The sequence below is a fragment of the Gasterosteus aculeatus genome, chromosome 10 (assembly GCF_964276395.1).
Source record: "Gasterosteus aculeatus chromosome 10, fGasAcu3.hap1.1, whole genome shotgun sequence".
In the NCBI taxonomy this organism is placed as follows: Eukaryota; Metazoa; Chordata; class Actinopteri; order Perciformes; family Gasterosteidae; genus Gasterosteus; species Gasterosteus aculeatus.
In genome coordinates, this window is record NC_135697.1 from 12,452,742 (window position 1) to 12,479,987 (window position 27,246).

The 27,246-nt window shown below is 46.0% G+C and overlaps 2 protein-coding genes across 5 annotated transcripts in view; one reads left to right on the forward strand and one right to left on the reverse strand.

Moving 5' to 3' along the window:
* Positions 1-74: 74 nt before the first annotated feature.
* The window catches only part of smap2 (small ArfGAP2), a 32,402-nt gene continuing 5,230 nt past the window's right edge, over positions 75-27,246 (reverse strand). Inside the window, exons 1-9 of one of the 4 annotated variants that reach the window (XM_040188408.2) lie at positions 12,023-12,502; positions 4,998-5,131; positions 4,498-4,662; positions 4,326-4,385; positions 3,952-4,009; positions 3,638-3,795; positions 3,211-3,382; positions 2,694-3,091; positions 75-2,524 (exon numbers count right to left, since the gene is read on the reverse strand). In XM_040188408.2, the coding sequence (XP_040044342.2) occupies positions 2,405-2,524; positions 2,694-3,091; positions 3,211-3,382; positions 3,638-3,795; positions 3,952-4,009; positions 4,326-4,385; positions 4,498-4,662; positions 4,998-5,131; positions 12,023-12,128 (1,371 nt within the window). In that variant the 5' untranslated portion in view covers positions 12,129-12,502 and the 3' untranslated portion in view covers positions 75-2,404. Of the gene's footprint in view, positions 2,525-2,693; positions 3,092-3,210; positions 3,383-3,637; positions 3,796-3,951; positions 4,010-4,325; positions 4,386-4,497; positions 4,663-4,997; positions 5,132-6,137; positions 6,280-6,701; positions 6,908-12,022; positions 12,503-27,246 lie in introns of those variants that run through there. The other 3 variants (XM_078081850.1, XM_040188409.2, XM_078081848.1) reach the window with 3 other exon arrangements.
* trappc3 (trafficking protein particle complex subunit 3) lies at positions 12,945-17,761 on the forward strand. The gene is made up of 5 exons (XM_040189250.2): positions 12,945-13,288; positions 14,218-14,315; positions 15,770-15,869; positions 16,840-17,022; positions 17,148-17,761. Exons 1-5 carry the CDS (start codon positions 13,247-13,249, stop codon positions 17,265-17,267), a joined length of 543 nt encoding a protein of 180 aa, XP_040045184.1. The 5' UTR covers positions 12,945-13,246; the 3' UTR covers positions 17,268-17,761.

A 27,246-nucleotide genomic window follows, 5' to 3' on the forward strand; every position in this document is an offset into this window, starting at 1 on the left:
CCGCCTTAATGAATCCATAAGCCCGACTCAAATAGCCATCGCGATACGAACACTTAAAGACAGAATATACTGAATTGAATCAAAGCGCTATTTATTTTGTATATTTTCACAGAGACAAGTACCATGTGTTACATATTCTCAAACGTAATTGACTGACTCGTGTAGATGTAACATCAAAAGCTGCAAAGCACGTGGAAAAGAATGCAGAATTAACAAAACGGCACATGTTCATCAATCTTTCTTAAGAGCCAAACTAGATGTGACTGAGACATTCTGATGAAGAATAAAATACACAACATCTTGATTGACAAGTACATACAAAATATACATTCCTTCAATTGCTGTTATTTCACAGAAAATATACCAGACAAAAAAAAAGGGACCGGGTACAAGCAAACTTAAAAGAGGATCATCGGCCACAGAGATGGATTCACACTGCTTCAAAAAACTCTCCACTGCTGCAAAGACGACACACTGTCTCTCAGCAGAGAAAATGACACCAAATGAACTACAATGTAAAAAAAAAAAAAAACCTGGAAGGCTTTACTGCTCATTGGTAGCATTAGCATTAGCATTTAGTATGAATCGTTCATCTCGCAACACAATCAGTAACTGCTTAAAACTAAAATAGTTCACACTAATGGTGCCATGCATTTAGAAAAATTGATTAAAAAAAAAAAGCTTTTTAAAGAGGTTGGGATACAGAGGTTGCTGCTTGTTTGGAAGGGAGCGGCGTCCAGGGGTTAATTTAGATGTTTTTAAATGATTATTCACTCATGGTTGAACTACGGTTCTGCTGATCGCACACAATTCCAAAGACCCCAGTGCTCAACGCGGCGGTAGAATATCAAAAAGAGAAAACGCACCCCTGGTGTGAAAAACACATTCGGGAATAACATTCGTTGAGTCGATGCCGGTCGGAATGGGAGAGCTGGGTCAACTGGGTAGAGAGAAACGTTCATAGAGACCCGTTCAGATACCTCAATTAACACAGTACGTACAATCGGAGCTAGATAAACATTCTCTTCATGCAATTCAGTGGAAGAATCTGAAACATGGCGGCTCTGTACTTTCAGTTGTCCTGTGCCTCTGTACACACCCCTCTCTCTGTATTCCTTTCTTTCTCATAGACATTCAGCGTTATTTGAGGCCTCTATTGTACAAGGTAGACAAACATACATGCAAGTGACCTTATTCTGAAGTGTCCCGCTCTTGCTGAGGAGGTAGCACAGTGAACCGATGAGCCCAGACCGACCAAACGTACTTTTAAAGGGCCGCTGAGTTGAAAGTTATACTAATCACTAGTTGAGCGGCCGCACAGATGCAACAAAGCATCGGAATGCTGTACAACCGTAATAAAGCTAGCGTTGATCTTTGGTCTCCCAAATCCAGTTTAGGATTTTAGACACTTAAAAGTGGAGATTATGTGTTGATTTCTAAAAGAAGCCCTGTGTTGGTTGGGTAGAAGACATCATAAATACAGGCTGTTTAGGTAGGTTGTGTCGCTGCTTGAACTGAGGAACAAGGTACTTTACACAAAAAGAGATTTCTTACCTTTTTAATATGGTTGTAAGTTGTTAAGTATTTAGAATATTGTGTTTTGTACAATTTAACACATTTTCCCTATTTATGCAGAGCTAATCTTATTCAGTAATACCTTTAACTTAAAGATGTGGCGAGCATAGCGTAGCCTGGCTTGATCCTCCTCGATACGTATGGAGCCGATGCCAGCAGACGGACAGCTTAGCGCAAAGACTTGTCACGCTCACATCCTGCTTTGAGCGTATCTAAAGCCGACTTTTCATCAACTCACATATAATTCCATCTGAAAACTGTCGAAATCTTCCATCGGAGTCGGTCCAGTTCTTCGTCTGGTCTCTCAGTCTGAATGCTAATGCTAAGCTAACCGTCTGCTGTAGAGAGTTAATGGTGGTATCGCATCAAACTTTTCATCCAACTGTCGGCGAAAAGGACAATTAAGCCATGTTTCTAAGTTATGTTTCCATCTTTTGGGGGAAACACATCTTGTTCCAATAAATGCCCAAATTCACAGACCATTTCCTAACATTTATGCTGATTCTGATCAAAAACCAACTGTTCTGTTACGTCAAGCAGTGAGCCTCTGAACCCTGTTGCGTTGGTCATCATACGTTGGTCAGTGTTTCGGAAGGCAAGCATGGAAATTCTGCCATGGATGTAGAAGAGGAAGCATGGTCAGAGAGGAGAGAGAAAGAGAGGTAGTAGTAGTAGTAGTAGTACCATGTTCCTCTTCACCCCTGTCTCCTCCTCCTCTTCCTCCTCCCTTGCATTAAAAAACAGGATTGGGGAGTCCAATCCACCGATTCCTTCAACTCAGTTTGCCTCTGTTTTCTGGGTCATCACGTCTCCTCCCGGATGGATCCGATCACTTCCAAACGTGTGCGGTCATGTGCTCTGAGTTTGAAGTTGCCGAGGCCCCCGTTTGCTGCCCGCTGTATCCCGTCACGCCGTTGTGGAGGTTGACGCCGGCCATGTGTTGAGTCATCTGAAACGACACAAAACACGTTTTGTTTTGAACGGAACTTTAACTACCCAGATTCATCCCGTCCAAATCACACACACACACACACACACACACACACACACACACACACACACACACACACACACACACACACACACACACACACACACACACACACACACACACCTACCTGGGGGATGTTCCACTGTAGCTGCTGGGCGTTTTGCACTGCGTAACTCTGCTGCTGAGGTAAACCTCCCACCTGCTGCTGCGCAATCATCCCGCTCTGTTGCGGCCGCCCCATGGTGCCATTCTGCTGCTGTACCATCATTCCGCTCTGCGGCTGTCCCATCACGCCCTGGCTCATGCCCGCCATGTAGGGGGGCGCCATGGCGCCGCTCGGCTGAGCCGTGACACCTTGCTGTCCCATCGCGACCTTCTGTTGGACACGAGTCACGCCGCTCTGTTGCTGTCCCATCATGGCCATCTGGGACATCATCGTGGCACCTCCCATTCCGCCGGCCTGGGCCAAACAATGGTACGATCCGTACGGGTGTGTTGGGTATCCCATTTGGTTCATGTACAAGCCTGCCAAAAAAAAAATCATTTTGGCAATTGGTAAGGTATTAACAATATAGATGCGATTGTCTCTTTGAGGAAACCAACCAACTCAATAAATAAAGATTAAGAAAGAAGGTTTGCCTCACCGTGAGTCGGCATACTGCTGGCGTGGACTGAGGGGGTGGAGGCGTACAGGGAGAGAATGGAGTCCTTGGACATCTTCTTGCCCTTCTCTTTGGGGGCCGAACGCAGGAACAGACTGAGGTTGTCCGGCACCGAGGCAGTCACTCTGCTGTGAGGCATGCAGCTAGAAACCGGCTGGAGCGGTAGGGGGAATCGGGGGGGGGGGATGGAGAGACGGAGTGAAGGCAGGAGACGGTGTTTGTCAACAGAGGAAGGATGCAAGCAGGGGTGACAAAATCGACAATTGTACTCAGATAGACATATTTAAAAGAGTCAGCTGTCTTTGACATTCGGACACGTGCACAGTGAAACTGTATTTGTCACGGCGCGGCTACAGACACGAGGCCCCCGTGCGGCGCAGAGCGGCGTGTGGCATTCGCAGGGCGTTACCGTGGTTTTAATGGAGGAGGCAGAGGAGGCTCCCGGCAGAGTGCTGAAGAGATCCAGTGCAGAGTGCGCCAGAGCTGGATTGGACACCGCCGGGCTCTCATTACTGTCTGGAACACATCCTCCACCATTAGACACCGACACACTTGGAGCCGGGGCATCTAATGGCGGGCAGATGGAAGCAAGTGTGATTACTTAAAACGATTTTGTGGTTCAAGTACAAACTCGTCTATTTCTCTTGCTATTTCTTTGTCTTCCCTCTATGCTGTAAATGGGTGTGCAAGTGTGCACGTGTGTGTGTGTGTGAGTTGAATTACCTAATCCAAGCAGGTCTGTAACAGACTGGGGATCTGTCTTTGGGCTGATGTCTTTTTTCTGTCACAATGGAGAAAGCCAATTTAAATTCATGTCTGCGTTGACAAATGAGCTTAAATCGAGAATCTTTTAACTCCTGACTGGTGTTGAAATGACCTTCCCGGTCCGGTCAGAATAGCTACTCCCAGTTTTCACAAGCTTCAAAATGTACCCTCTCCTGTGTTACCTTCTCCTCACTGACCGACACCCTGTCTCCTCTTTCCTCAGCTCCTATGCCACCTCTCCTAGCTCAACCACTCACTTACTCTGCATACGAGAATCGGCTCAATGCGAGAAAAGACCGGTTCTCCGTTAATGCTGTGATCCGGATACTCACCAATTTCATTTTCTCAAACACAACAGGTTCCTTGGGTATGTTGTCACAGCTCTTTTCTTTCTGTACAGATAAAACAGGTAGAATGCTCTAGAATATCACGACAGGCAGTGGATGAAAAGAGGCAAAACAATAGCATTTTTTTGTTTCCGCTGAGGCAAAGGTTTGTACTCACCCTCAGCATCTGGATGTCAATGACCTTGTCCATGTACTTCTTCTTGTCGTACTTGTCCCTGATGAAGCTCTCCGCCGACTGGTCCGTCTCGGGCCGCTGAAAGCACTTGGGTAGGAAAGCCTCGTAGAGACGTCTGGCTTTGGCATTTCCCATCTCCTGAACACACTGGAGACGTCGAGACACGACAAACAACGTCACATTGTTAAGCATTCAGGAAAGAGAAGAGCGAAGATGCTGACTTGAGGAAAATTATCATACTGGGACGCACAATGCTGACTGTCCTGCCCAAAAACTATACAGTGCATACAGATGAGAAAGTCTCCACTTCCACTACTGCGTGTGAACACACATATAAATGTGGAAGGAATTGAGAGTTGAAAGCAAAAGAGAAGTCAAATCTGGCCTGGGTTCTCCAATATAACTAACTTTAACTATATCTTACCTAAAAACTACCACAGTCAAAGTCTAAACTCTAATGTTTCGATTGTTTGACCTCTGACCTGGACCTGCTCCTGTGTCCACTGGTCCAGATTGACGGACTTGACCTTGGAGATGTGGACCCCCAGGTTGCGATGGATACCAGCACAGCGGATGCAGACGAAGATGCCCAAATTCCAGGACGCCCATCTTGGACCTGGTACAGAGAGGACGGTATTGTATAAATGCTGGAGCAGAGCTGGGGGTGTTGGGGGGGGTATTGAGTAAGTGGGCTAATAGAAACACTAGAAGTATAACAGACATGTAGAGTGAGCAGGCGAGCACAATTGGGAGATGAATGATGAGGAACAGCTCTGATTAATTTCAGTCCAATTATAGAGAGACAAGCCTGGAATTAAATTAGGAGTTTTAATTCAGCTTGGAACTCAACTAATCCAGTGTAAGTCGTGCGAGGTCCTGACATATAATGGGATCCAATAGGAGAGTTAGCCCAGATAACTGAGACTGAGAGGAGGGAGGGGGAGTGGAAAGTAACACAAACACACACTCTGGATACCTGCAGGGAGCATTACTCATGAGCCTGTGTGTGTGTGTGTGTGTGTGTGTGTGTTGGTGGGTGCATGTCTTTGCTCAGTGGACCATTTCGTCCATCTTGCTGCCATGTCTATGTCAATGGTTACATTGCAGCAGCTTTTGTGCTGAGAGCGATGCGACTGTCCTCGTCAGAGGATACAGGCGGCTTCAAAGAGAATACTGGTGCTTCGCTCCCCATCTCTTCCAGCATCTTCCTCTCTTCTTGCCCCTCCTCCACCTCCTCCTCCTCTCTTTCTGCCTCGACCCCCTGCCAACCTCGGCCTCTGCGCTCATCTCCGCTGTGACTCCCTGCCTTAAAGGGTTGATGCACTGCAGCCTTCACACCACTAGATGGAAGAGCGGCTCTGATTTGGATTTGTCACTGGCCTCCAGCCTGCTCCGCAAACCTCGGTATCATCCTCGACCCCACCCTTTCTTTCACACCCCATTGCCAACCACATCACCAACTGCCTTCTTACACTTCAGGAACATTGAACGGCTCAAATCTTGCCTCTCCTCCGCCGCCACCGAAGTTCTCATTCATGCCCTCATAACCTCCAGACTCGACTACTGCAACAAGATCCTCTCCCAAAAAACCCTCAACAAACTGAAATATGTTCAGAACTCACATCCACCGCCGCTGTGAACACATCCGCACGCTGGTCCTCTGCAACCTCCACTGGCTTCCGGTGAAATACCGGATAGACTTTGAAATACTACTCATCACCTGCAAAGCCCTGAACAACCTGGCCCCTTCCCACCTCTCTGACCTCCTCCCCCCTCCAGGCCCCCAAGCCGTTGCCTCAGGTCCGCCAATAGCAGGTCCTTCTCAGCTGCTGCACCTCCCCTCTGGATGATCGACCTCCCCATCCCAAATCCGCCAGGCTCCCACCGCATCATCATTAAAACAAGCCCTCAAAACACACCTCTTCAAACTCGCCATGAAACGCTGACCCCTACATGACTCATTCTCCGGTTTCCATTTTTTTAATTAAATGCATTTTATTTTTTATTTTTCTTATCTGTACGTTTCCCTTTATCAGATTTACACAGTAAAGCGTCTTTGGGTACCAATAAATAAAAAACGAAAGTATTACTGTTATTGTTGTTAAAGCCACAGTGCGCTGTTGAGGAAAGGCCATTCTATGCAAATAAAAGGAAGAAGAGAAAACATAAAAGCCCTCCCCCCTTACCAGAGCTGCGGAAACACAGTGTCAGGCAGCAGAGTCAAATATCAGTCCTCCGTATCGGGTGCATCCTGAACTATGAATGCTAAAAGGGGTCATTCTTCTCGCATCATTTGAATCTGCATCTGTATATATTTCTGGGTTGCAGTTTGCCTGCCGCGTTGTACAATTATGAGACTGAAAGACATCAATGGGGGGAGCCGGACACAGTCCTTCACCCTGCTCGTCCAGGCCGCCGCGCTGGCTGTCACGCCGGCTAATAATAGAGGAATTACTTTGCAAAGCCGGCTTAACAGCTGTAAACGTTGGCACCGACAGAGAGAAAGAGAGAGACGTTGTCCATCGGGTAAAGGACTCCCATCAGCGGTGGACTTCTCATCTTTATTCTCAGGCTCCTCTGTGTCCCGGCTGCCATCACTTATCTCTCTCATTCACCCCCCGTCTCCTCCCATCCCTCCCCTCCCCTCCCTCCGTCCGTCCATATCTCCAACTCACAGATCTAATTCGCCCCCCTCTGCATCGCTCTCCACCCTCACTTGCTGGGGCTTTGCCCCCTAAACACTGCATTATTCTTTGCTGCTGCCTATAGTATTGACTTTTTATCTCTTTCCAGCCAGGCCCGACAGCTCAACAACTATGTGATGGACTTCCATAACGTCACGAGCTGTTCTTTAGCTAATTAGTATAAAGCTTGTTTTCTTTCCAAAGCGTATTTGTCCATGTGTCCAGTGGTGTGAGCGTAGGTCTCATCTGCTTTCCACGGGTCATTATGAATGTTTGCAGGCGCTGGGGTTCGTCCAGGAGGGTGCCGAGGGGCCGAGCCGAGAAAGAGGAAAGGGAGTTGAAGGTTGGTTATTAAAAGTAAATCCCATCCACACACTGCACCACTTTCGCCTGGTTCCAATCAATGCAGTGCTTTGGTAAGAACCCGCGTACAGCACGTCCATCCAGCAACAACGCACACCTCCAGGTGCTTTGAACAGATATAGAAGAGAGCGAGTAGGAGGAAAAGACTTGTGGAAAAGAAAGGAAAGTTGAACGAGAAACCTCTACGAATCAAAGTCTTAGTGTAGCCAACCGGGTTTGGATCGCAGCGTGCATTGCAGATAGACGGCCTAATTCCTTTTTGGTAACCAACGAACAAATCCCAACACCTTCTTTTGAGGTACAATGGAGGTTTGACTAAATGGAAAAATCCATTTTTTATGGGGCAAGACAACCTCAAAGTAGAGGTTTTGAATACGAGCTGGATGAATCATCCTGGCAAAAAACGAATGTGGTTGTGGTTGTTAAAAATGCAGCTTGAAGCACATCAGGGGAGGAGAAGGCAGAGCTGGGGCGAGAGCCAAAAACCGAGACAAACAAGAGGAGATTTTTATAATGGTGGAGAACGGTAGAGCAGTATGGCATGCTGGGATTTACAGCACAGGGGGTGTGACGAGCAGCGAGCAGGTGCCAACAGAGATCTATGATGAACCGCTCTGTCACTCACCCCCACACCCATTCAACACACTTTCATTTCCCAGTTCCTCACATTCAGCTTCTCCCACACCACTAACTTCGATCCTTTCCTGGAAAAATGTTAAACTCCATTCACCTTCGAGGTTGCCATTGAATCACATACAATAACATGGTATTTACATGGGGCGCTTTCCTGACACGCCTGTAAGTGCACACGGCACACAAGAAGATATTGATCCACACTCACAAACTAGGTGCATAAATCAGCTGGTATCCCACAAGGATAAATGTTGCTTTCTGCATGCAGTTAATCCCAAAGAGCCTCACTCACCAGTGGATACTAAACACACCGACAGCGACACACAAACGCACACTCACGTATAGACACACCTGTCCCGGCCTCGAGCCCCTCGGCATCTAAAGCAATCCAGAAACCCAGAGGCCCTCCCGTGACCCGGTCCCTGTCTGAGGCAAGCAGATGGACCCGTGTTGGTAATTTACTTATGAACACCCACCATTTGTGATGCTGTGCGAGTGTCGCCACTGTGATTCCGCAGGTGAGTCGTGGGGGTTGTCAAAAGATGGGTAACACTCTCCATCACTGCAAGCTATTGGTTCTCATAATGCATTTTTGATGCTTACATTCATCCTATTACTGGTATTATTGTTTGTACTCTCTGGGGTTATTTGTGTAATGTTAGAGAACAATCAAACACACGGTTCCTTGTAATTTGCCCATTTCCTGGACTGTGATGAAGCAATTTCCAGGCAACTGGCTTTTCCTTTTTCACTTGTGTGTTTTTCTAGTACATACAGTTCTACAGCATGTGGCAGTTTCTGTGTGTTTTTTTGATTTATTTGTAACTTAGTTTGAACATCAAATCACACAATCGAGACCCTGATCGGGTCCTACTACGTTTCCCTTTCTTCAAGGCCTTCGTCTGACGCCTTCTCTCTGAACTCAATGCCGTCACCATCCTCGTTTCAAAGGACGTCCCTGCTGGCGTCTGATTGGCTGAGGGGCCAGAGGGGCGTAAGGGGACGGAGGCTAAGTGGAGGTGAAGGGAAAAGGCATGACATCAGGTGATATATCTCCACGGCAACCCGTGTGTACGTAAACACAAGTACAACAGTGACAATAATGGAGGGCGGCTTTTACGCAAACACACACACACACACACACACACGCGTGTATGTGTGCAGCCTCTTGAGACTGAAGCCAGAGGAGTGTTGACTGCGTTATGCACCCGCATCACCTTCTCTCTGGCTCATCTATTCGTTATTTCGTGGCCGTGTTGAGGATTCACAGTCTCACAGAGGGAGGAAGTCATTAAAAAACAAAAAAAACAGAAGCGGTAAGCCAGTTTGGCACAGACGAAAGATTTACACAGGAAGTTGCAAAAAGTGGAGCGATTATTTCATTGGTGCAGCGTGTGTACGGTAAGCACGCTGTTGAAATGGACGACCTAATAGCATCGTTAATGTGTTTCTGTGTGTTGATGTAAACCTGCACTTGGCTCCACAAGTCTCACCACTTCCTGTTCAATCACCCGGAGGGGGAAGGGGGGAGGGGGGGGGGGGGGGGGGTGATAAACGTGCAGCAATCTATGTGCAGGCAAACAAGATTAGACGGAACCTCATCACAAGCCATATGGTGAAAAGCCTGACTTGAGACGGGAGGGGTGGCAGGGGGGTAGGGGGGGGGCATGCGGTTTAAAACAAACATAATGCACCACTTTGATGGTAGGAGGCCGAATGCTCCAAGATCATGAATAAAAATACAATTGGGGAATGAAAGTGATGTGTAACCTTTCCTTCAGCGTGGTTTAATTCCGCTCAGCTGATGGAAGTCACACTTTGCTTCATAGTTAGAGACCATTGAATGATACGAAGAAATGCCGATGTTCTTCGGAGTACAGCTGGAGCTTCGGCTGGGACTGGTGTTGGTATGTGTGTGTGTGTGGTTGCTATTTTCTCCCTTAACCCATAATCTCATCTGCAGTCTAATTAGGCCAGTCTGTTGCACAGTGAACTGGCGCCGATCCATTACGGACAAACATCAAGCAGAATGCGAAAGAAAAGAGAGAAAAGGGCGGTTGGGAAGCGATATGCGGCAGATAGCAAATCAAAGACAACAACAATAGAACCAAAAAGATCCAAATCCGTCTCTCCACGTGCACCTAATTTGGACAGGAATAGTCCACCACTTCACAAACGCACAAACAAGGCCTCATCGTTTATATAATCGGTGTATTGTGACGGCGGTCTAGTCCTCAGATGAGCTCCACGAGTCTGATCACAGGGTGCTTTTTCAAAAATGACTTCTGACTTCTGAACAGTCACAGCATCACATACGTGTGACCGAGACGAGATTAGATGAAAACATTTCACTTAGAATGGAGAGCTTTGATTTTGTGTTGAGCAAGGAAACTGAAAAACAAAAACGGATCAAAGCATCATTTTTTTTAATTTCCTACTCAGATCACTGGTCGGGTTTGCAATGCACCACCCGAACTTTCTATCTGAGAGCGAGTTTAGTTGAGGTTAATCAATATCCTCTATTGACAGACTTGCTCGCTTAGTGCTCCTTGTGAAATATGTCTTACACTCCAGCTCTGTGTCTGCATTCGGCAGCTTCCCGAAAGAGATCGACAGTTGCAGACCCTGTCGATGAGGCACACAGAGATTAAGTACAAAGTATAAAGAGGGATAACCGAACAAACAAACCGGACAGGGACGTCGGCCCAAATGAACTACGAGCACACGCCGCACGCTTGTCTTTATCCCAAACATTGTAAATGTCCCCCCCCACCGTAATGAGGCAGCCTGGCAAACACATCCAGGGAGAAAAGCTTCCCAGGCCTTATTGATTTCTAACTCTGGTTTCTCTGCTGTTGTTTGTCCCCACCTTTAAGTCCGTCGAAGAACCAAACACGGGTTTGAACCTGCAGGGCAGAATGCAGCTCAATGCCCTTTGAATACGTGGCGCTGCTTACTGGTGTCGTTCATAAAGTTTTCAGGAGGAATCCCAAGGGTGCTCCCCCCCTGTCTGTCACCCCATCCTCCCTGCTTTACACCCGGCAGTGATGCATCCAGGGCCTCCACTTGAGGATTTATGACCGAGGTGAGCTCAGTGGAAGCCGCTGGTTGTGTATTTACATTCACAGATCATTTCCTTTTTTTGTTGATGGAGGAGAGCAAAGCGGGTTAAGCAAAAAGGCCGGTGGTCACACCGTCCGGAGCCTCGTCGGATCTGCAGATGGAGTGAAGGGGGCAGCGCACGGACGCACGGACGCACACAGAAGACTGTCTGTCCGTGGTGATTTAAGAGAAAACGAATGCCACACAGGGGAAGCACTGGGGATGTTACAGCGCCTTCCGATAATTCCAATTTTTCAGATTTGATTACTGTTACTTGCCCTTTTGAAAAGGCTTCCCCGTCTGCACTCGGACTGCAGGAACAAACTGTTCAGGGTGACTCAAAGTCATTCCTGATGCGCCTATCTTGATGTCTGCTGTATCTATTCATGAAGGTTAAGGGGTCCCAAACTGTCCCACTTAAGATCTCATTTACTCATTCATCATGTAATAAAGTTCTCCAACATTACCCCCCCCAAAAAACCCTCTTCCATGACAGCTATGTCTAATAAAATATGCGTCTATTGTTGCTGTAGATATCCCGTCCTATTACTTCGAGGGACCTGGGTGATGTGGCAGCATGCCGCGCTCCAGCCGAGTAGGGACGCGCGTCTTGCACCGCAGTGCAACGCCGCATTATCCGGCGTGTAGTGAACGAGCGGGGCGGCCGACTCACGCACTGACCCCCGGATCAGCGGAGGCAACTACAGGCGTCGATAGCGACCTACCTTTGGACTCGCAATCGGCGCAGTATTTATTCTCCTCCAGCGCCAGCAAAGAGGTGAGGACAGCCTGGTACCTGTCCACGTCCTTCACAGATCTGCCCGGCATCATCGCACTGGTCCACCTCCCGCCGGCTAGACAACCCCCTCCCCCTCCCTGCGTCCCCCCCCCCTCAGCCTCCCACCCCGCGGGGCTCGTACCGGCTTTTTTTTTGTCAATTAGTCGTTTATTTGACAAAATAAAAGCCGATGCTGCCGGGTCCCTCGTCCCTCTTCGCCGCGGCAGGGCGAGTTTGTTTCAACGGGATGGGGACGACCGTCTCCCGGCCGACGGAGGACGCGGGTTCTGCGGGAGACACTGGCAGCAGTCGGGACGTCACGTGGAGGAAAGGCACCGTGAATGCAGAGCCGGAATGAATGGAGGCGAATGAAAGGTCGACGCGAAGGCGCATCTGTAAGCCATCAATGAGCTGTAGTGACTCCCCTCTCTCTCTCTCTCTCTCTCTCTCTCTCTCTCTCTCTCTCTCTCTCGCTCTCTCACTCTCACACACATGCTGTGATAGATTTGTATCAAAATAAAGCTATTTTGTGAAAAGTCATATGTTTCAGTTTCTTTAAAACATTTTTCAAACCTGGGCCATATTTCTAAAATATTGTAAAAATACAGAAATGACAAGTGGTTAGTTTATCTTAATGTGAAATTACTACGTGTGCCGCCACCTAGTGGTCAACCGTGAGGAGTGTTTCGTCTCCCTCGTGGGCCGCTATTCGGCTCCAAGACGAAAGGCGGCGATAGCGCGACCTCCCGACAGCGAAACAGCCAAGGAAATGTTGGTGTGACAGCTGATAGGAGAGGACATGAAAGCTGGTAACGTTACCAGAAAAACCGGAAATGAAACGACTTTGTCTTCAAAATAAAGTATGTAATGCGTTAGATTAGAAACGACTGATCCCTTTATTAAAGGAAATGATGAAAACAACAACGACTTTCATTTAATACATGTTATTTTACTCAAATACGTGTTCTTAACATATATATGCGTTATGTGTCTATTGTTAAACTAATTAACAAATTAAAACATTTAGAGTATGACCGGAAATGTAGTATTTAATGTGACGAGCTTGACGTTTGTGGACGTCTGTGACTGGTGATTGCGGAAATAACTGCCAAGCCAGAATAAAATAAATAAAGGATTAATATCGAGTCTAAAGCCTCTAACACTGTCCACAATGTCCAGGCAATCCAACCGAACAACAGACAGCAAGAAGATGGTAGGCGACTCCCGCGGGATTAAAAGCAAACAGACCTGACGTTAGCTAGCTTAACTAGCAAAATGCTAAACGTAGCCGCCTAGCTAACCTGACAACTGGCTACGCGGTACCGGTGCGAGTCTTCATTCATGTATATATGTTTGACAGGTGTGACAGGAGACATGCAAGCCGTATATGCTTTTAAATCAGTTTACTAAATAAGTGTTTAGGTCATAGTTGAATAACACTGGTTTCGATAAAATGTGTAGTTATTTCCTTGTAGCACACATGCTAAATAGTAAGGCAACGTAGCGTTAGCTGAACCATGGTCCCGTCCTAGCCCGTTCCCTACTTACGATAACCTTCTAAAGGAAGTCCCATAGTGTGCAATAATAACAGTAAGTAACGTCATCATTTGCTGTTGGGTCAGTTAGTTTTGGCACTGTTAAAAGGGGGATGCTTTACAGTTTCAACGTTAATGCTGCAGTGAATACTAAATGTAGTCATGATGTATCCATTACAAATGATATACAAAGTGTGTTTATTGTTTATTATTAAAATGTTTTTCGTAGATTACTGTTAGATTTCATTTCAGCACCAGGAACTGTCCAAAGCATGATCTGTCCATCTTCATGCTGCAGAGAAACTTAAGAGGTTTAAGGAGGCTTATGATATATATATATATATATATATATATATATATATATATATATATATATATATATATATATAATATGGATATGGATAAGAATCAAAGAGACTGGTCTTAATACTCTTTCTGCATGGTTTGCTCATTCTCTGTTCGTCATTTCACTGTAGATGTGCATGTGAATTATTGGTCTTTTGCAGGAGTAGCCAGGTAGTTTTCCTTCATGCGTGTTTCACTATTTTTTGAGCATGAAATCATTCCCAGCATCACTAACATGGGAAGTTTGTTTTCTCTGCTGTAGAACTCTGAACTGTTCACGCTGACTTACGGGGCCCTGGTCACCCAGCTCTGTAAAGACTACGAGAACGACGAGGAGGTCAATAAACAACTGGATAAGATGTAAGTATCCCCATTGACCCGATCGCCGCTCATCATGTTCACACCAAACTACGGTAATCAAGCTAGTTTCTTTAGACTGCCGTGCTTGAAGTAAACAAACAAATGACTTATATCATTATTTCATAGCATTCAATTTTGGTATCATAACACTGCATGGATCCTTTATTTATCACCACGTATCAGTTATTATCCCATGTTTTTTTTATTTCATATATTAATATCAGCCAAAAACAACCCTTTAAATGTGCAACAGATGAACTAACATCGACTGCATATGCAAATGTCACAATGTTGATGTTATATCAAAGCGATCTAAGTATTGTTGAGATATTTATGCAAATATTAAAGAGAGGTACAGGGGCTTGCAACGGTACTAACCAGCTTGGGAGTTTTTACTATTTTCTTGCTTTGCAACCTGTAATTCAAATAGTCCTTTTTTGTGAAATGAAGTTGAATAATTACCTAGATCAAGTCCACCTGTGTCACACGAACTGGCCCAATAGTAGTAACTAGCTACTACTTTTGCACTACCATAACCTCACTTTAAAGAAAAACTTATGCTGCTGTACGTGTATCTGTATGTATATCTATACGTATCTAAATGTCTGTCTTATCTTATCTGTTTATATGTTTCACCGTGGGAGAGTGGGAAACGTTTTTATAGATTCCTTGTATGTCTGACATGCAGGAAATTGACAATAAAGCTACTTTGACTTGACTTTGACTTTAACTGCATTAGCTTGATAGTAGGCCTTTTGCATTTAAATATATAGGAGTTATTTTGTATAACATGTTGAAGTTTATCATTTGCTTAGAAAACCAATGCAAGATACGAAGATACGTCCTCCTTTAAAACTGCTTTGACACATTCCGCTCTGCTCTGTCCATAATATACTCCAGGCAGAGACAAACTACAGCAGAGAGATGATATAATAATACTACTAATAATAATAATCCTGTTTTATTTCTCACACTTCTCTGTCTCTTCTACCTTCCTGGAACAGGGTGTTCCAATAAAAGAGAACACCGATGTGTTTTTATGGAGGAGAGAAAATCTCTGGAAGGCAACATTGGATAATATTCTCCCACAGTAATAGGATTAAGAAATAATGGGTTTATAACTGAAAAATTCAAAACATCCTGTTCCACTGACGGGACTTTGGACCGGATTTTCTTCGCTTGCCTGGTTGTGAAGCAACCTTAAGCTCTCTCAAGGCGAACATCGCGATGAGCCTTGTCTTGCTTGGCCTTAGAAGGCGGTCGTAGTCCGAGCCAGACCGCGTTGGGATCAGGGAGAATAAGCTGGTTTGAGATTCTGAAGGATAAGTCGACTTGGCACCATGACCATTATTATTATAATTTGCCATGTGTATGACACAAAAATGACTCTGTACGACGCACTGCATTTTTTCCTCCCTCGCTAATGTCTCTCTCTGTCTCCTTCTCTTTCCTAGGGGCTATAACATTGGCGTGCGCCTGATTGAGGATTTCCTGGCACGCTCCAGCATCGGCAGGTGTCAGGATTTCCGAGAAACGGCAGATGTCATTGCTAAGGTAATTGGACATTTCCGGGCCAATCAGAGAGTGACCGTGGATGTCTCCCAAAGACGGACAGAGGGAGGGAGGGATGGATGGATGACAGACAAAGAAGGATTAAAGAGAGTGATGTTGAAAAAGCCTCTAAAGTATTCATGACGGAAAGAAGAAGGTTCGGGAGAGGTGGGAGGGAAAAACCTCAGTCAGTCGAGACCAAGATTGCACTTCTTTGCGTTCCCTGATAGTAACGTTGATGTCTAGAAGGCGAGGATTCGATTGGGTTTTGTATGTAATGTGATCCCTCCAAAGAGGCGATGCGCGCGCACACACACACACACACACACTGATTCCCCCACTCTGCTGCACTGAAACACCACCAGTAGTCCTGTTGTTTACTGAAGCAGCTGGGTGATCAGATTGCTCTTGTGATACGTTGTACTTAAATTTTCCTCTGTGTTCTTCTCAATCTTATCTTTTATTTTTTCGATACTAAATCATATTTGCTCAGTGGACCGGCTCTTGGTCACAAAGAGGGGGGGGCGGTTGGCGTCCTTAGAGGGTGCATTGATAACCTAATCTGATATGGGATATCCTGTGACCTCGAGCCTTGCCATGAATCCGTTACTCATCAGTGAAATGTATCATTGTTTTGGTTCAAAAATACATTTTCTTCAACACCACCACAGCTTAATCCCACCAACGAATCTATGGTTTGATTAACTAATATATTCCCTTGATCCAGCTTAAGAATACAAATTACAGCAAAACTGCTGCGCTTCAATGTGTTGAAAAAAATAATCTGGCAGTGAATATTTGTATCGGTGCAGATTTAGCGAATGCTGATTAGTGCATTAATGCCGACACATAAAGGGGAAGGTACGCGTGAATATGATGTTCCGCTAAACTAATGTGCCATCAAACACTACTGTTTTACAATCGAGTAACGTGTTTCATCCTCTCCGCCAACCGTGCTGTGGCGTTTTTTTAGGTCGCATTTAAGATGTACCTGGGAATCACCCCCAGTGTGACAAACTGGAGCCCAGCGGGAGACGAGTTCTCCCTCATCCTGGAGAACAACCCACTGGTGGACTTTGTGGAGCTGCCGGACAACCACAGCACGCTGGTCTACTCCAGCCTGCTGTGCGGCGTCCTCAGAGGAGCCCTGGAGATGGTAAGGTCCATCCGCTGTACGTTTCTCACAATAAAGGTCAATTCACACGGTGATCGCAGAACAGCGTAGTCCAGGGAAACCAGTTTGGATCCCCAAATGTAAGCGCTTTTTCTTATCTTATTCAGGTCCAGATGGCCGTGGATGTGAGATTCGCTCAGGACACTCTGAGGGGGGACAGTGTGACAGAAATACGCATGAAGTTTATCAAGAGGATTGAAGAGAATCTCCCCGCAGGAGACGAGTGATGGAGACGAAAAGATCCCTCACGCAATTTCTTGTGTCTGGTTCACGGGGGGACCGAGTTGCATAGAGAACGCCGTCAGAGGTCGAATGAACTCGGAAATCAAAACGTACAATTAAGAGGTGTATCTCAGTAAAAACCTCCTGGCACTGACCTGTGGCCATCTGAAGAAAAAAGGTTTATGTGTGAGCCTGGATGACATGTTCCTGCTGGGAAGAAGAGAAAGCCTCTGACCATTTGTTTCGTAACAACCCTGAAAGACACTTTTTTTTTCATTTTATTGTCAAAATATCTGTCCTGTTTCTAAAAAGAATTTTGTCCTTTCACTCGGCCGTGTATAGACTTTCCTTTTTTTGTCTTCTTCGTGGCGCATGGCTGGAAGGCCTTTATGTCTTTTTTTTTTTCCTTTTTCTAGAAATCACACTTTATTTCTGCCAATTATATGGCATGTTAATTTATGTAGGTAGGAATGTCAAATAAAAGCGACATTTAATACGATACTTCTTTTGTGTGTGATAGTCGAGGGAGTTGAAAACATGCTGGTTGTGCTTCCACGAACAATTTCAACTAGTCTCACGGACACACACCTTGTCCTTTCGGATCCAGTGTACTTTGGTAGCATTTCTTCCTTTGGAGTACCGCAGTCGCTTTGAAAAGGCAACCAATAACAGACTCAATGCTTCTCTTATGTTTGTTGAGGGGACGTGGAAGTGATGTGAGTGAGTGTGTGTGTGTGTGTGTGTGTGTGTGTGTGTGTGTGTGTGTCGGGTGGGGGTCTGGTTGTCACACCTGTGAATGGCTTTACGTCGCTCTGAAGTAACGAACAGAACTGCCTGTTCAGACCGACTGCACACCTCGTCAATAACTCAAAACACAGGCAGCCATTCACACACGCACACGCAGGTACACGCACACGTCCAAAAAAATCCTTCCTACTCTGGCTCTAGAGGCAGATATCTGGTCCAGATACTATGAGAACATTAGCCACGTTTTTCCTTTTTTTTGTTTGTGCAATGGAAGAATTCCATCAGTACCAAAATCAGTCTACTAAAAGCAGTGACTGTAGAGGATGAGATTGTCAGATCTGGGATCAGGGATTTAGTTTTTTTGGAGGAATCTGTCGGCGGTTATCTGCTGGAAACCTTGGGGCTCATCCCATCACATTCTACAGCTGTTTGTTACACGAATCCATCTCTGCTTTTCCAGTCTGTGTTTTCAGGCTCTTTGAAGTAAAATACTCCATAGAGCCACCAGAGGCTGCTGTGTGCACGGCGTTCCCCAGCCGCAGGGAGCCCCTTTCCCAGTACGAGGCTGCAGTGGGTATTGTGGGAGACCCAACGTTCCCCCATTTTGCACGGGAGTAAAAGCTCCCGGAAAACATAAACGAAAGGTTCGCTACGGATTATGAATGTGGAAAGAGCTGAAAAGTTCAGCCAAATGTCCGATACCAGTACGCGGACTCTGGTTTTGGCTTTTGATTAGACGGACGTTGACAACGTGCAGTGATTTATATTACAGAGGGCTGCAAAGTATTATTTACTGTCTTAAGCCTCTGCAGACTCCTGTCTGGTGTAGTTAGAAAAGGACGAAGAATAGAGAGTGGAAGCCTCCCGACAACGGACGCCTGGTGGGCCATTAGCCGAGCTCGCTAACACATTACCTGCACATATCGACGCGTCCTGCAGGCCCGTGATGTGGACGTTGGATAGAAAGAGGGCGGGAAAGCGGAAGGGGGTTGGACGGACAGCTGGGTTTTCTGTGCACTTGTGAAGACCCGTATCACTCTTCCACATGCCGGCAGGTATTTGACTTCACAAACACACACACACACACATGCGCCCCAACGCCCGGTACGGATTTAACACAACCACCTACACCACCGAACAGGTGTTAATGCACACAGGAAGGAGCTTTTTCCAAACACCCAATAAGGCAGTTTCTTTAAAGGCCTACTAAAATGTCTGGATATGATTGCGTCCACAGGGAAGTCAGCTGATGATTAAACGACAAAGTACTTCAACCTGTCCATCTGCGATTCCCTTTGCGAGACCGCAGGTGTTGTTGCCCGAATGGAAAACCCCGAAGAGAAGTAAAAGTTCTTGTTGTTGGTGCAGTTAAGACTCTCCGTCTCAGGCCTAAAGGAATTGCTTTGAAGATGCTATTTTTATCTGCCGTTGTCTCCCCTCCTCTCTCTGCCGCGTAGATGTGAAAACACTCGTGCACTCCAGGAAGAAGGACAACTCCCATCGCTCACATCTCGGACCGTTTATCTAGCTTGTTTCCCACCGGCACATGTGCAGTTTTTTACTTTATGTTTAGTTTTAGTTTAGTTTATCATCAGAGCAAGTTTATTGCAGCTGCCTGTGTTTTTAAGAAAAGTTTACCAGCCCAGACCTGAAAAACAAGTAGCAATGTTACGGCCCGAGACAACGTGCACCGATCTGCTTTAAGCCAGCTGAACGTTTCCATGTGTCCTTCATGGGAAACAAATGTTGAAAGGCACGCTGTGACAGTAAAGCTCAGCGCACAGCCCGGTATTGACCCGGGCTTATTGAATACCGCATCCCTTTCTTCTACCTCCACTCCATCCATTTCCATCCACCATTCCTCTTAGTTTTCCCACTTTATTTTGTCCGTCATTGTTTCAATTATCTTCTCCCCTTTTTTTCTTCTATTCCTTTTTTTTTGGTCTTAATGTTTTGCCGATGTGCTCGAGGAAAGCCAGCCGGGGCCCGAATCAAAGACAGGGTGTGTGATGGTCGGACCTTTTTGGAGAAACGTGCCGTCTCAGGTGAGGAAGGGGCTGCCTGGAGATGCGGTCGACCTCGATTTCCCGTCAGCCCCTTGGCGGCAGGATGCTCAGCGCTCTTTTAAGTGTGTTTAAAGGCAGCCCGAGTAAGGTGTTCCCATGAAGCGGGAGGGAGGGAGGGAGGGAGGGGGGGTATTTGGTGAGGGTCTCTGTGTTGAGCACCCAAAAAGACGATCACATGAGTTGTTGCAGCATAATCTACAGGCTCTGCACTCGTCTGCTAAAACGTACCCGGTTGTCTGTGATAAAAGGGAGATTGTAGGTTGTGAATAAGTTGATTTCGGTCACACTATGCTCTGAAATCTGCTGGAGCGTCTGCAGGCCATTCTGAACATGAATCATCACCCTCTTGCAGACTAACTGTGGAGCACTTCCTATAAATCTGATGACTCGTGCACTGCTCAGCCGCACGGACACGCCATCCACTAGAATGCGAGACATGTTTAAGCCTTTATAAATTCTGTTTGGGTCATCAGCAGTCTTGATAAAACCCTGGATCCCTGCTGTCACAAGGCTTCTTGTTGACGAAGGAAAGATCTCAGCGCGTCGACATGTCACTCGTTTGACCCGGCTGGTTCCATGAGGGTTTCAGCCGGCGCCCTGGACAACGCTGAGCCACTTAATGCATTGTTTTGAGTCTCTCTCTCTCTTCCCCTTTCTTCCTGGCTTTTTTGGATGGGAGCTGCTAAGCTGCCTTTACTCTGCTTCCAATTTCCTCCCTCTCTTTTGTTCTTCCTATTTTCCCCCAAGATGTGACGAAGAGGAGTTTTTAGACCTTCCCTATGGCTTCACCCTTTGCAGATCCTCTTTTTGTCTTTGAACCTGATCTTTTCCCACAATACACTTCTTCCTTTTCGTCCCGAACCCTGCAAACGCTCCGACTACAATTTATGTGACCGCGGCAGGACTTTCCAGCTTGGAAAGCTCCCACTTGAAGATGGAGCAAGGAGAGTGATTGGGTGAGAAAAAAAGAAGAAGAAAGTGTCATGTAACACAACACCGGCTTGCCCGGAGGGCAGCCGGCACCTCACTTCAAACGTCATTATTCCAGGGCCTTTTTATTCCAAATGCACATGTGTAAGCATATATTTATATCAGCCTCCCAGGCACTAACAAATACATTGATTCCAATTGAAAAGCAGGAATGTGAAAGTCCTGGTTTGCCCAGGAATAAAATCAAACCAAGCTTCCCTCCCACAGCACAGGGCTGCCTAGAGGCTGCACACCAGCTGCACGGGACGGGATGTCGGCGCTCGCCACTGCCAAGCATGAACCGACCACGCGCGGGTACGTCCCAATCGCATCTCGGAGTAACAGAACTCCGAGCGTGTATCGATTAGAGCGAAGTACTCCTGATGAGACATGTGTCCCGTGCAGGTCGTCCGTCTTAACTTTTAATGCATGACGTCCGGGCTAATGTCACAACATAAATCTAGACACCAGCCCTCTTCTTCAGCAGGTCATTTATTATCCGCCCACTTGAGGCACCTTCCGCACGAGTCCATGTGATTGTAAGGAGACTGGGTCTCCTATTATGGAGGCCAGACATTTCAGTCCAAATAACACCTCGAGCTGTCAAACTGGAAAATACTTTTATTTTATTTCAATTTGGATGTTGTTTCAATTCATGCCATTTTGTTTCCAAATACATCGGTAGCTTTCACTCCACCGTGACTGTCAACGTCGCGCCAATCCATTCGTGTCGGAATATTTTGTCCGATAGCCTAAGTGTAAACTTAGTGCAATTATGAGTGTGAACTGCTGGTGGCGCTAAAAAGTCAGGGGGCCGCCATGGTCAGTGGGAATCCTGTCCAAAAACATCCAAGAGACTGAACTGATATGTTAGAATGGACAGATTTGGTGGATTGACTGGAAGAGAGCTCTGCTGCTACTGTGGCTAATACAATAAATAGTGGATCTGTCCTTATGTCAGTAATGAAAAGGCCAGACAAGTGTTCACACTTTGATATTTCATTTCTATCATATATACTATCGGGTGTAGTCTTTCTCCATCCCAATATTGCTGGAATCTGCGGTAGTAGTTCGGTCCAACCGTGAAGCCTTCAAAGTCTTTCTATTGTGGCCAAGTTCAAGACCCCCTGTTCAACCGCTGGGCAGTGATACAAAGGGGAAGAGGGATTGATGTATTGGGGTATTCACGTTGGACGGGCCAATGTGCACAGAGCGAACCTCTTCACTGATCCGTGGAGCCCGCACGCTTACACATCTACAGCGGGAGAGATTTTAATCTTGAACGTTCTGAACTTATGATGAAAGTCCCGATCTACTAACTGTACCTGTGTGCATTTATTGTCCTTCAAAGACGCTACGTGCGTGGATGTACTCTGCATAATGGGAGTGTATTCTCAAATGGCAATAGTTCGTGCCAAACATGTGGACCTGAATGTAAAACTCTTGCCTTTTCCCCATTTCCTCACTCATGTCATTCAGTAATGTGAGCACCGTGCCAAAAGTTCTTCTGGATTTTTCCGCAGCGCCGAACGTGCAATGTTTCTGCCGTGCGTGCATGCGCATTGCAGAGGCCTTTACATGTGAACATGTGTGCATCTGCTTCACCTTTGCACCTCCCTGAGAGATTTTGTTACTCATTCAATTTAGAGGCGTTGAAAGCGCTCTCTGCGGGCCTCATAACGCTCAAACCTTTTTTTTCTCCCAATAAGCCGGTCGGGTTGGGCTCGGATCTACTGTGAATCTGACCCAGGCTGAACACCCACTGGGTCCAGCTCCAAAGCGACCGAGAGGAGGAGGGCAGGAGCCGTTGTCGGATGCTCTCCGAGCCTCTCATGCTGCGCGTCGATGTTTGGCGATCCGACTGCCGGCATCCAGATCAGTGGGGCCAGTTATAGACCAGTCGGATGGTTTCATGCAGGGAGTAATTAAAGATTGGGATCTCAGGGGTCATGTTGCAGCCACACACACACAAACACGTATGCAATCAAAAACAGTCCCAGGCACAAAAATATCCCACTTTTCTCTCTGTCCCGACTGGACAAGAAGTCAGCTACTGTGATCTGAGTGCACTATAGTTCCTGTTTCACACGAATTCTAAAAAGGACTTTCTGTGATTCGCAAACTAAACCATAATAAGTTAAACCTAAATTGTATTCCAAAGAAACAAAGGAAATTGAAAGGCAATCTGTGAAGACAATCCAGTTTTTCCAAAATCCTATTTGGTTTCTTTTGCCTTCGATTCGTTGAAAGTCATCATGGAGAAGCTTGTAATGGAGGTGAAAGCTGAGCGACTGAGTCCTCATGTGCTTTGAAAGACAATGGCAGGAGCCCACCCACGAAGGAACGTCCATAATATTTTCTTTCTCCTCATCTATCTCTATTTTACCTATGTCTTGGCAGGGTTGAATTAATAATGCTGTGAGAGAAAAAATGAAGACGAGTCTTCGCCAAGACGAAAGGAAAAACACTTTCCTTTGAGCCGTATGCTTCTCTGGGAATGACACAATCCCTGAGTAGATATTTACATGATGGTTGAATGATGGTTGAGTAGTGACAGGCCCTGTCACTACTCAGCCACACAACCTCAACTCATGAAATGAAGCATACGGCTTTTATTATTTAACCCTCTTAATATCTGAAAAACAATCACGTGTGTAAAAATAACCAACAAAATCAGATGAAAAAACAAAAATTTTCTTGAGCAATATTGACGATGTGACAGCTACTGGCAGGAGATTGACATATGGATTTGAGATATCTTATTTCTGCATTTTAGCTTCATACTTTTGGCAGCAGCGAGTTCTGTACTTGAGATACATGAACTTGAGAGGAGCTATTGCTTCATAGAGATTCATAGGTGACAAACGCAAGCAACAAAATACAATTATCATCAAGTATCATCACATTGATGTCTTCTTAGGATTGAGCTTAGCTTTAGCGGGGATGCCATGTTTTGTGCAGTAAGCTGCTTCGACGCCAATAATAAGCTTCACGTTGTGTGGTTTTGAATTAGATTGCCTTGAGGCTACTTAATTAATTTCCATGGAATTTGGTTCCAAACATTCGAAACATTGGCATGTTTGGAAATTGTCGAAGCTGCCGGGGCCTAAGGACAGCCTCATAAAGTCGCTGCACCGATTCTCGATGGTGGAGATTTAATCTTGTCTAATCATATAAAACGCATCTGTTTAATGTCAAATGTTTTCGTCATGTTTTCGTGCGGCTCAAAACCAAGCAAAATTTCTTTTGGGTTGAAAGTGCTCCACTGCTTTTTACACCATTTCCCCGGTGGCTTTCAAATCAGCTTCTGACTGAAAAACTACAAAATATATTCATAGCACTCACAACCTCAATGGTTCAGGCGCAATTGTAAATGACGTCACTGGTGTTGCCGTGGTGAGACGTGCCGCAACCGGTCAAAACACTAAATCCACACTCACACCTGATGCCAGAAGCAGCCATGGTGACACCTCCTCTATGAATGCTCAATCCGTGGGGGGGGGGGGGGGGGGGGGGGGGCCTGCAAATGGAGGCTCAAAGAGGGAACTGTGTTCAGAGACAAAAACCACCATTTACACTCAGCTCCGGTGGCGCATGGTCTGGTTCGACTTTACAACATGGAGGGAGGGCCTTAAAAACATGCCCTGTCACTACTCAACCACCAAAAAATGTCACTGATTTTAGGACACACACACACTCATTGCTCACCAATCTTTGACACATGCTGGGGAAAAAGGTTATTTATGAGATGACATCATCCGGCCAGGTGATGGAGTGCTGGGTCATGCGTTGTTTGGTTTTCCAGCACTAACCGTGTTAGCAAACATGGGAAAACATGTCAGTGGGTGGTTATAACTAAGATTGGCACAAAACGGTGGTCGGATGACAAGAGTTTAAAATAAGGAGCCAGGGGGTGAATGTGTTACGAAGAAAAGCGTAAGTGTGTATATTATAATTATAACTAGGTGCCGTCAATCACAGTTTCTACTCCCGTAACCAGTGGCTCAACACCTCCGTGACCCCCGTCACATACACCACAACACCAACAGTATGCTCCTTGTGACCCACGAGGTACCGCTCAACACATCACACGGTACAATGGTTATACACGTGCTGTAAAGCCATATACACACACATACACATGAAGGGCCCAGCCAGGTATATATTTTTTTACCAATGTGGCAGTTTCAGTTTCAGTTTGACAAAGCTTGCATGTTTGTTTATGTCAAGCTTTTGTGCACATTAGCTGAACTTATAACACCATAGTGTACCATGAAGTGATTTGTTAAAACATTGTAAATTGGAACGCCCTTGAGTTTATGTCTGATCAGTAAGAAAATTTGATTTTTTTAAACCATTTTACTAGCACATCTCTGCACAACGATAGTTGGAAACTGAGAGTTAGCTCGAGGTACCAACGTAATAGAATGGCTGTGGTCAGAAGTGCAAGGTGTGTACGCTCGATACCGCAAGGAAAGGATGACGCATGTAATGGGGGTTTCCATGAACTTTGAGTGATTCATTAGCACATTTTTATAGACTTGTGTACCTAGTCTTAAAAAGGAACACTGTACCTAGAAATAGAAGCAAGTAATATTCTGGGAAAACACCATCTGATGTTTCCGTTTGTGACGGATTTTAACGCACAAAAAAGGTAGTGTGATGCAGTCAGACACGTGGCACCACCTGTTTAGACCCGCCATCGCTGCTGGTGTCCGTCAGGCCACGTCGGGCTGTAACACCACCCGGCAGCTCCAAGGAAATGCGTGATTATTTCCATTTACTAAGATGGTTTGAATACACGGCCATGTTTGTGTACAGTGTGTCTGGGTTTGTCAATAATGTGAAATAACCCGGATCTCCATTTTTCAATGTCTGTTTTAAGCATCGGTGAACTTTGTGAGCCAACAGGAAGTTCCACGTGTGTAAAGGACAGTAAAATGGTAACAATGTTTCCTGTCCAATGTTTCTGAAGGCCTGTAAGGGAAGCAAAGGAAAAGGAAGTGGGGATGCACTTGTTTGACCTGTCGGCTGGGCGTAGGAAACGTGTTTTGTCATTTAGGTTCAGGTCGGATGCAGTAAACAATGCGTCCTGACGGTGTGCATATGCACTCATCGTCATTTAGACCGACGTCTTTCCTGTTTTGTCGACAGCAGGTGTCGCAAACCCCCTTCGAGTCCCGATTGACGAAATTTGGTGGGAACGGACCTGTCACATTGAACCCCGTAGGTCAGCGGTGCGAGATAATTGGCTTCTATTATTCTTGTCTGGAGGAGCGAGGGAAGACGAAGCTGTCCTGCGAAGGAAGGGAACAATCGTCGTCCCTCGATACCGACATTACCGAAGCCACTTTTCAAGTGAAACGGGAGAAGACATTTGGCGTTTGGCTGGCTGGAGGGGGGATACGGGCTAAATTGGATGAGGTCTGGCTTCTGTACATGAAGAGTAATACCCGCAAGCGATTAAGTAATTCCTGAGCAGTTTTCGGCATAAACCACTGATTCATTTAGCCTTTTTCCACATACCGCTGTATACTCATCTCCTATTGGCTCAGCTTATCTTCTGGATTGTTTTTCTCTCAATGGTATTATGGCTTCAATGTAATACTTTTTGTAAGAACATTTACTTCAACATGGACTTTACGAAGCATAGCAGGCCCAGCCCGAATACAATTTCCTTTATAAACCTCGGCCCCTATTTCCCAGACTGTTATGCTTGCACACTTCAATCGGCATGGAGCACAAGTGAGGGGTGGAGGAGGGCTGAGAGGGAGGAGGGAGAAGGGAGGAATGAAAAACACAAGGTCTGCGAGAGAGAGAGAGAGAGAGAGAGATTTCATTCTTTCACACCATGTGTTACTGCAAGATATTAATTTCCTTTGTGATCCATCTCCGTCCCTCCAAACCTTTTGTTTTTACTTCTCCGTCACTGTCAGCGTGCACCGGCCGAGGTATTCCAGGTTGCATCAAGTCCACCGAATCCCCTTACTATCTTCTATCCATCCCTCCAAATCAGTTTCCCGAATCGCGAACCGTGCAGAGAGCAGCTGTGGAAACCCGAGAGCTTTTTGTTGTAGTTTCTGAGCCGCCAAAGCCCATTAAAAAGGGAGAATGTTTGACTTCTGAGGCTGGTTTTGTTATTGAACTAAAGGAACGCTCTTATTCATAAAATCTAGATATAGTCAGCTTTGTGTGAGATTTC